The sequence below is a fragment of the Mus musculus genome, chromosome 7 (genome assembly GCF_000001635.26).
Source record: "Mus musculus strain C57BL/6J chromosome 7, GRCm38.p6 C57BL/6J".
Taxonomy (NCBI): domain Eukaryota; kingdom Metazoa; phylum Chordata; class Mammalia; order Rodentia; family Muridae; genus Mus; species Mus musculus.
Window position 1 is genome coordinate 131,539,135 of NC_000073.6, and position 9,740 is coordinate 131,548,874.

Sequence of the window (9,740 nt, forward strand, 5' to 3'; positions counted from 1 at the left end):
ATGCACATAAGACTTTTGCGCGTGGCAGGTGTAGGACACAATTCTAAGCATGCTTTTGCCGAGGCCCATTCTTTGGGTAGACGTTTGGTGTTGATCACTAGTATTCTCCAGGCCCCCTTTGCCCTCTTGGATACTTGTCCCAAGATACAGCAGTGTGAAGATCTGACTGTGCACAGCCTGCGTGCTGAAAATCTGTGAGGCACTCTTCAGCAGTCGTGTTCCTGGAAAAGCCTTTAGTTTTTTGTAAAAATATGTAATCAAAGACCTCAGATTATCTGAGTGTGGTTGCTCATACCTGTAGTTCCAGCATTGGGGAGGCTACATACTGACTTCTGGGTAAGCCTGGGCTACAGACCAAGATCCTATGCCAAAACCCCAAACAAGCTAGATTTTCATTAAACACTTCAAAAACTGTGTTAGCTGGAGTGTTTGGGAGGAAGTTGCCAGGGTGTCTGAAGTACTCTTGTCAAGCAGACCAATCCTTTGCAGTGTGAATTGTGACTCCACCCACCCACCCACCCATCCACCCACGCACCTATCTGTTCATCCATGTACTCGCCCACCCATCACCTAAGTCAAGAATTGAGGCATTAACACAAACCTTTACTGAAACGCCTACTCACTGGCCAAGTGTGCACTGAGTTCTCAAAAGATAAATAAGGCAACTCCTCGTCTCATACAGCAGCATCCTGAAGCTCCAGCAACTGCGGTCAGGCTCCACATGAAAAGAAAAGGCTGCAAGGAGAAAACTAAAACCTGCCTTAAAGGGAGACAGAAAGCCAGAAGAGTGAAAAGCAGGAGAGAACTCTTCCAAAGGTGGCTAGACCTGCGGGAATCTGCAGGAGACGTCCCTTGGTTTCTCTCATAACTCAGTTTTTTTGTTTTTTGTTTTTTTTAAGTGCTGTTTTCTAAGGGTGGTAGGGAATATTAGGGCCTAGGCTTTTAAATTCTTAGCATAGATTCTGTGTTTTCTTCAGGTACTTCTGTAGGCTCGAGGATGCCCCATAGAGGGCGCTGTTTGCCTGGCTTTTAAGGCAGCACGGTGCTGGCAAGTGGAGGGAACAAGACTTTCTGGAGAACAAGTAAATTGCTATCCAGGCACCCGAGCTTTTTCGAACCAGAAAGGAAAGCTCAAGTCAGTGCTTCCTGATGTTGACGTCCAGCTGGAGATGCTGACACCCAGTAAAGAGACCCTTTCCTCTAGTGAATACACACACACACACACACACACACACACACACACACATGCTCACATTAGGAAAGATACATGCTGGATCGGCCCAAGTAAGCTGCCTCTTAACTCTTCTTGGGTCCACACTTCTGGGTCTAGTCCTAGAACTGAGATCGGCCAGAAGCCGTGGACCGAATGTCTTTCACGCCTGTCTTCCTGGGACAGATATGTCTTTCAGGTCTACGGACTCATAGATGGGTTTGTTGCGGGTTTTGGTTTTGGTGTGTTTGTTTGTTTGTTTTTGTTTTGTTTTGAGACACAGTGATTGAACACACGGCCTCTCTGGGTAGGCAGAGAGTAAGGTAGCACTGACTCACAACGACCACCTTTCCGAGAAGTGGAAAGTGTTTCCTCTTTCCCTAATTTAAAAGAGTCCTTGTACATCAGAACTTTAGCAAGCGTGCACACGTCTGCAGCTTCTCCCTCACCAGACCCGCACATACCCTTGGGAGCCTCCTCAGCCTAGTGGGCCGCCAGGTTTGCTGTGCGCAAGCAGTGAGCTCCGAACCGATGTCGTCTATTCAAGAAGAACGATTTCTGCTTTGGGTGGGTGGGTGGGGGTGGCCGCTGCTTGTCCCACACTGTTTGGGCGTCTTAGGTACAGCCTCCTCTCTGGACACCTTTTCTCTATAAAATCTGAGCGTATTACCAACCCTGCTTGAGCCTCGGAGCTGTGATTGGCTCCAACTCGGATTTTAGATGATGCGCCCCTGTGCATTCCAGTAAAGCCTTATACGAAATCAAAGGAATAATAGTAACCATTTATAGAAGCGCTACTTACAAGGCAATAGTAGGGTTCGTTACCGAGGGTGGATGTCAAAACTTTAAATACGACCTTCAAGACTTGGTAGAGGCGGTTCTGGTGCCTTAGGTCTGAAAAATAAAATAAACCTACTTCTCATTTGGGGACCCAAAACTGTCCAGGCTGCGCTAGGTAAGCAAGAGGAGCTTGAATTAGGCAAGACTCAACCGAAAGATAAAGAACGGGCTGAGGCGGAGGAAGTTCAGGTGTGAAGGGATTTTCATCCAGGCTGAGAACAAATTGTCATCTTTCTCGGGCCAAGGAACTATCACCAGGGGAAAGGACCCCATGGAAATCTAGAATTGAACTGATTGTCTCTCCGGCTTCCTGCTTGACCCAGGGAGCTGTTAAGGTCGAATGAGTCCAGCTATTCCTCAGAGGCCCGCCGAGATTCTCCAGGGACTTGGAGGCCCTTGGGACATGCTGCAGGTGTCGTTGCCAGGGTCACAAACGAGAAAGGTACTCTTCTGCGCCTTCGGTTCTTGGCGCCTATATTAAAGCATTAGGCAGTTCCAAATGCCACCCTTTGGGGGGAAAGTGCTGTGTTCAGATCGCAGGCTTAAAGTTGATCTTTGAGCCGCGGACACAGTCACCAAGAAAAGAGCGGTGTCCTTCGGAGTACAGTTGTCAGTGAGGAAACACCGCTACCCCGACAGTTGCACAGGGGAAGCGCGTGCACAGAGTCGCATACCCAACTCCTACTCCTGAAAGATTCAGAATCACTCATCCATTTTCAGGACCAAAGGCCAAGGCTACGCGGATTCCTAAGTCGGCAGACTCTCGACTAGACGAAGAGCGGGGAAGCTCTTTTTGGCCGCACCCTGATTAGCAGGTTTGGGGAAAGAAAGTACTGAGTTCTTTCGGGGCCGGGGAGGCGCCCTACTTCCTGGACCCGCACGGCCAAGGCTTTCCAGCCGCGTGGGGCAGCTGGCCTCTGCCAGGCCGGGAGGGGTGGGAGAGCGGCCGCTGCTAGCGCGGATAACCCGGAGGTGACCCAGGCCAGCCTGCTCTGCCCCTCCCCCTCAGGCAGACCGGACAGCAGCCAGCCCGCAGCCGAGCTGCAGGGGGTAGAGGGAGGTGCTTGCTCCAGACTGGAGCAGGTCCGTGCGCTCCGGCCCGCCGGGGGCGTCTCCTTCTTGAGGTCCCTCGCGCGCCTCCCGCTTGGTGGGAGCTCTCAGAGTGCCTCTTTAGCGAGAGCCAATATCCTTTTGTGCTAATAGGTTTGTCCTCATTTGCTGCCTAATTGGACTATATAAAGCCAATAACAGGCGGGCTCTCATAGCCCGAAGCCAAAGCGCCAAAATCCGAGGGAAGGCGAGGAGGGGGCGGTAGAGGAGGCGGCTGCGGGGCCTGGGCTCGGCTGCGCCTTGGCCGGCCTAATCCCATTTGCCATTGTACGCGCCCAATCGCCGTATACTCCCCGCATTTAACTTGGATGACATTTTGATTTCATCATTAGCATCCGGCGCCGGATTGACGCATCCCCAAGCCGGGGACCGCTCTCGCAGCCTCCTCCCGGGGAGCCGCAGCTCCTACCGGCCCCCTCGCTCCCTCGGCGCAGAGGCAGGTCCGCTCCCCGCCCCTCTGGACCCCTCCCCCCATGCGAGCCCGCCCCGGCCCGGTCCCCACCCCGCCCTCCCGCGGCTCGATTCGCGCCCGGGGCGGCCCCCGACTTTGAGCCCCGTAGTTGAGTTCCGTTTATGGTCTGATTTCCGGCCCCTAGCCTGCTCGCCCCGCCGCCCGCCGCCCGCCTGTCCCGCTCCCGCCCTCCGTGGGACCCGGAGGACTGGGGACCATGCCGGAGCCCGGGCCGGACGCCTCGGGCACTGCCAGCGCGCCGCCCCCGCAGCCACCGCCCCAACCTCCCGCGCCCAAGGAATCCCCGTTCTCCATCAGGAACCTGCTCAACGGAGACCATCACCGGCCGCCCCCGAAGCCTCAGCCGCCCCCACGAACGCTCTTTGCTCCGGCCTCGGCTGCTGCCGCCGCCGCCGCCGCTGCGGCCGCCGCAGCCAAAGGTGCCCTGGAGGGCGCCGCGGGCTTCGCGCTCTCGCAGGTGGGCGACCTGGCTTTCCCCCGCTTTGAGATCCCAGCGCAGAGGTTTGCCCTGCCCGCGCACTACCTGGAGCGCTCCCCGGCCTGGTGGTACCCCTACACCCTGACCCCCGCCGGCGGTCACCTCCCGCGACCAGAAGGTACCGACCTCTCTTTGAACTTTCGTTCTCCCCTCTTTCCCTGTGGGCCGGTCACATTCCCTCTCAGAGATGGTGTCACTGCAGTTAGGGATGCCCCGACACCTGCCAACCAGAGTTTTGGTTAACTTCCTTCGGCCTCTAGCCAGCATCTTTCCTGCGCCGCTCGGCTACGAGGCCAAGGAAACCAATCCCACTTGCTGAGAAAAGAAGTGCAGTTGGAGGCCCGGGCTCTGCGATTCCCGGAAAAAAATTGTCCTCCAGCAGGAATGGGTGGCTTGGGATGGCCTTGGGGGGTGGGGGGGAGGCCTGGAAGGCAGGGTTGAACCTTAGCAGTGGAGAATTTTCCCGCTGGCCCCTGGCGTGGGAAACGCGAGATAAAAGGAGCGGCCCTGATCCCACCATTGCCTGGCCAGTCCTAGAAAGGCGAAGAGATCTTAGATCTTTCTGCCCCACTGCAGCCCAGCGGGGACACGGGAGAACCGAGGCCCAGGGCCAGTAGCCCGAGGCCAACGTGTGGGTTGCGCTTGGTGCTCCCAGATCCCTGCCTCGCTCAAGGCTGTGTCGCTGTGCTTGTGTGTGCGTCCGTTTGTCTGTCTCCCCAGCCTCGGAAAAGGCCCTCCTGCGAGACTCCTCCCCTGCGTCCGGCACCGATCGAGACTCCCCGGAGCCTCTGCTCAAGGCTGACCCCGACCACAAGGAGCTGGACTCCAAGAGCCCGGACGAGATCATTCTGGAAGAGAGCGACTCGGAGGAAGGCAAAAAAGAAGGCGAGGCGGTGCCTGGCGCGGCCGGGACGACCGTAGGGGCGACTACGGCGACACCGGGCTCAGAGGACTGGAAGGCGGGCGCCGAGAGTCCCGAGAAGAAGCCGGCGTGCCGCAAAAAGAAGACGCGCACCGTCTTCTCGCGCAGCCAGGTCTTCCAGCTCGAGTCCACATTCGACATGAAACGCTACCTGAGCAGCTCGGAGCGCGCTGGCCTGGCCGCGTCGCTTCACCTCACCGAGACGCAGGTCAAGATCTGGTTCCAGAATCGCCGCAACAAGTGGAAGCGACAGCTGGCGGCCGAGCTGGAGGCGGCCAACCTGAGCCACGCCGCTGCGCAGCGCATCGTACGCGTGCCCATCCTCTACCACGAGAACTCTGCGGCCGAGGGGGCGGCAGCGGCTGCGGGGGCACCGGTGCCAGTCAGCCAGCCGCTGCTCACCTTCCCGCACCCAGTCTACTACTCGCACCCGGTGGTCTCGTCCGTGCCCCTACTAAGGCCGGTGTGAGATGGGACAGGGGACAGGGAGTGAGCACCCGGCCACCTTTTGGGGACCCCGGAGGAGACTGGGCCGGGCCGAGGGTGCCGGGCTGTGGCCAGCGACCTTGGGCTCACTGCCTTGCCTCCCACCCCCCAATAGCATTTTGTAAGTATTTGCAATGCATTTTCGTGCAATTAATTCCTATGAATTTGAGGCGCTTCTCCTCTTATTTTTGGTTTTGCTTACCATTGAGAGAAAACGGGGTGGGGCAGGGGGGAACGACAAAATTACCAGGTCAAAACTTCCAATTGAAAGTTCTTTAAAAAAAAAAAAAGTTCAGATCTCCCCTTAAATTACCATTGCTCTGTGGCTCTGAGGGTGTATTTTTACAGAAGGAAAATAAGCGAAAAATTCAACTTTTTTTTTTAGTTTATTCATTTTTCTGAGGAACTATTTTCAAAATCCCGAGAGAGAGAGAGAGAGAGAGAGAGAGAGAGAGAGAGAGAGAGAGGGAGAATTCATATCGAATTCATATTAATTCTGGATTTCTGGGTGTGGTTCTTTCCCCACACCCAATCAGTTATCCACCACCCACCTTCCAAAATCTGAGCGGCCTCTGGTAAGATCCTCACTTGGTCTGTCTGTGGCAGTCAACTCCATTTATCTCCGTTTGGACTGAAGAATTCACTAAACAAAATGTTTAAAGGGAAAACACAAAAGCCTCAAATCCAGACCTGTAACAGCTTCATATCTGGCTGAGTGGCAGTGGTCTTACTTATTCCTCGAATTTATTTAGTGGTAATATCACTATTACTACTTTGCCTGCTTCAGAAGTTGGTTTCCTCTCTCACGCTCTCTCTCTCTCTCTCTCTCTCTCTCACTTTCTTTTTTGTAGAAAAAAATACATTTTATCCTCTCCCGGTTTTTTGTTTTTTTGTTTTTACTTTACAACAACCGTTGTGCTTTGGCCTGTGCAATATTGTACAAAATTTCCCTCAAGCCCCGCCCCTTCCTCTGCTGGGATAAAGACCACCACACGGCAGCATAATCATTAATGTAGAGGGAAGATTAAGCAGGAGAGGGGGAAGGAAGAAAGCAAGGTAGGTAGCGAGGAGTGAGCTAGGCAGAGTGGAGCGCTTTAAGTGAAGGACAATCAACGTAGGAGAATCTTAACTTATTTGATAACTGTACAGTTTTCTTGTAAAACCTCCCAACTCAACCGGGCACCTTGCTCTGGTTCCCTGTTGGCTACACCTGTTGTTCTGTTGTTTTCATTCGTCTGTTTCCCCCCTCCCTCCCTCCCTGTCCTCTGCCGGAGTTCAGTCCCTTTATAAGAAAACAAAACAAAACTCCACAAAATATTGTTACACTTAATGTTATTGTGGAATCGAATTAATTAAAAAGAAAAAAATAAGCCTTTCATGTTGCCAGAGTGTGTAACTTTGGATGCTTTCCACGCCCCTGGGAGCAGGTGAGCAGGGAAACTCTCCTTGCCTAGCTCTCTGACTACCTCTTGTGCTCTCTGAGTCTGACCTGCACTCACGCCCCTACAATCCAGCCCGCAGAGGAGACAGGGGCGGCTTTGTTCAGGACCAAGGGCGTTCTTTCCTCTGTATCTTCTGCTGCTTGAAAGGCCCTCGTCAGAGCAAGGAAGAATGAGGCATGGGAAAGGTATAAAGATCCAGGTTTATGTCCAGCTTGCAAATTTGAGCAAAATAACCCTGAGCTTAAAGGCAGGTGGTATTTCCCAAGAAAAAGCTAAAGCTTGCATTCTTTCTTCAAGCCAGGGTTCCTTCAAGAGCTGGACAGGACATCCCTAAGATGTCTGTCTAAGATTGTGGTGCCTGTGATTGTCCGAAGGGGTGTTGGGGAAAAGAAGGGAGCACAAAGCTTGGAATTCTGCTGAATCTTGAGGCAGGTCATTAAACCTAGCAGTCCTTGAGATAGATGGACAAGGAGTTACCACTTCTAGGACAGGGAGACAGCTGAGCTGGGAGAAATTCAAGCATCCAGTGTAGACCTTGTAGAGGATGTGCCACTGGCTGAGAAAGGACTGGAGTTGACTGGTTCCCCCAACCAGGCTTTCTATGCCCATCGGTTCTCAAAGCTGCCCCAACAGATAGCTAGCCTGTCTCCACCCACCTGTTTTAGCCAGGGCTTAGAAGCCTTTTTTCCTTAGGCTACTTCACCCTTGGTTCTCAGCATCAGAGGCAAGGCATTCCAAGACAGCTTAGAACTGGTCTTCTAAGGACCGAGGGAAGTAGGTGTTCAGATGCCCCTTGCCAATTCAACATGCATGCCTGCCTTCAAGCTCTGTGGTGTGTGTGTGTGTGTGTGTGTGTGTGTGTGTGTGTGTGTGTGTTCTGCTCATACTCCAGGCCCTGTTCTTTTGGAGCTGAAGAACTAAGCAAGCAATGGCCGAGATTTCAGAGAGCATTGCCATACGCAGGACACAACCACTGGGGAGCGCCTGTACATGCGCTCTTTTCTCCTACTGTGCTGCCAGGCTCCTCCAACTCAATCGCCACAATTGATTCTACTGTGGCTGAAACGCAACTATCGTTTTTTTTTTTTTTTTCTGTTGATGGAAAACTGGCCCCAAATAAACCAGTGTGGGTATTTGTGGCAAAATTTTAGCCTGGACCTCAGTGAAGATAGATCTGCCTTTATTTTCCTCTGGTTTGGAATAAAAACGAGGGCATGTGTCGTAAATGAAAAATAAACAGAATATCAGGGTCAAAATATGTTGTTCCCTGTGTTGCCTGAAAACAGAGTGATGCCTTTTACTGTTGGCAATACTAACTGCGGGACAGGCCAGTAACAGTTCATTAAAAATAATGTTGCAATAGCAAACATGTCCTCAGATTTTACAGCCAGAGCATGATGTTATCAAATGCCAAGAAAATACTTCTTTATTTGTTTGGATTCCAGAAAACGGTTCTTGACTGACCCAGTCTTTTGAAAGTCAAGATGTAACTGGTTCTCTACAAGCGTAGTTTATCCTTTGTGGGAGGCCCCTTGGCTTCACTTTTCTTCCTGCGTGGGAGCTTTGCTGCTCTGGGCTGGTACCTCTCACCCCAGGGCCACAGTGCAGCTCTGGACGATGATGGCCGGTGTTCATACCATCTTCCAGCCCAGTGGGGTCCTGATGGTTTTCTCCCATGTTCAGTGTTTGAGGAGGAAGCCTGTGACATTATGGAATACTGGTGCTGCTCTGAGTGGGGCACAGTGGACCTTGCTGTCAGAAGAAACCCAGTACAGGACCAGAGAGCTGGTTGTCTTCTCCTGTGTAGTCTTTGAAAAGATTCCCAGGAGTTTCCAGAGCCAATTACCAAGAAGACTTGTAGGGAGAGTGACAAGTCCTCCTGAAATCCCTGTGGACGTTCCTTAGGAGAGTTCAGGGCAGCCAGGCTTTCTGTTTCAGGATGCTAAGTGGGCACCTCCTATTTTATCCTTGTACCACCTTCAGGTTGTGGAACCTGGAAACTTTCTCTCTGTCCTACCTACAGTCCTGCACCCAACCTCAACACCAGTCAGTGCTCTCTGGTCAATGAAACCTTCTACAGTGGCCACCAAATAGATGGATGTTCGCAAATAACACAGAATACACTCACTTGACACAGCACACATGGCGATCCAAAGTAGCTCAACACACCCTCTCACAGTTTGTGGTTTTTAGCATCATTCTGATCGCTTAGAGCATACACAGAGTCACGTGCTTTGCTCAGAGCGACTCCAGGTGGCTGGTTCTCTCCAATGGTCCCTGGTTAAACTGAATTGAGAATGGATAGCACAGATGGGCAGGAATAGGGCATCTACCCACCCATCTCAGCTGCATAACCTGAAAATTCCCCATGTGGCAGGTTGTTCCTGGAGTTTCATCACAAGCCACGTAGTCAAACTAGCCTAACCTCACCACCCCTCTACCAGGGACCCTCACAGTCCTGTGTGCCAAGACTATAAGGAGTCCCCACAGAGTTCCAAGCACCTCTGAGTGCCTTCAGGCCCTGGGAGAGCTCAGAGCCAGCCTGTGAACTGTTTCTGTTGGCAACACAGATGTATTTCTTTTATTTGGTAGTAAATAGAGTAGATGTGTGTACATCAAACAGCAGCAAGATATATAAATGGCAACCCGGCCACTGGGGCTCATTCCTAAGGGGGTATGTCCCCTCCGTAGGTCAAAGTCAGAGACCACAAGGAGGGAACCCCAGAGCACCCACCTCTCCTTGCCTGGGAAACTAGAAGTGGAGCTGGGGAGAAGGAGAA

The 9,740-nt window shown here is 52.6% G+C and overlaps 2 protein-coding genes across 5 annotated transcripts in view; both read left to right on the forward strand.

The window, feature by feature from the left end:
- Positions 1 to 2,397: 2,397 nt before the first annotated feature.
- On the forward strand, positions 2,398 to 6,893 carry Hmx3 (H6 homeobox 3). Of its 4 annotated transcripts, XM_006507379.4 has the most exons (5): positions 2,398 to 2,492; positions 2,771 to 2,865; positions 3,493 to 3,600; positions 3,757 to 4,228; positions 4,831 to 6,893. In XM_006507379.4, exons 4-5 carry the CDS (start codon positions 3,829 to 3,831, stop codon positions 5,499 to 5,501), a joined length of 1,071 nt encoding a protein of 356 aa, XP_006507442.1. In that variant the 5' UTR covers positions 2,398 to 2,492; positions 2,771 to 2,865; positions 3,493 to 3,600; positions 3,757 to 3,828; the 3' UTR covers positions 5,502 to 6,893. The 4 variants fall into 4 exon arrangements, with proteins under 4 accessions (XP_006507442.1, XP_006507441.1, XP_030098014.1 ...); XM_006507378.4 differs by lacking the exon at positions 2,398 to 2,492 and having other exon boundaries at positions 2,611 to 2,865; XM_030242154.1 differs by lacking the exons at positions 2,398 to 2,492; positions 2,771 to 2,865 and having other exon boundaries at positions 2,944 to 3,600.
- Positions 6,894 to 9,622: 2,729 nt separating this feature from the next.
- The window catches only part of Hmx2 (H6 homeobox 2), a 9,258-nt gene continuing 9,140 nt past the window's right edge, over positions 9,623 to 9,740 (forward strand). Inside the window, exon 1 of the mRNA NM_001368360.1 lies at positions 9,623 to 9,740. This exon is cut by the window's right edge and continues 12 nt beyond it. The gene's annotated coding sequence lies outside the window, so the exon portion shown is untranslated.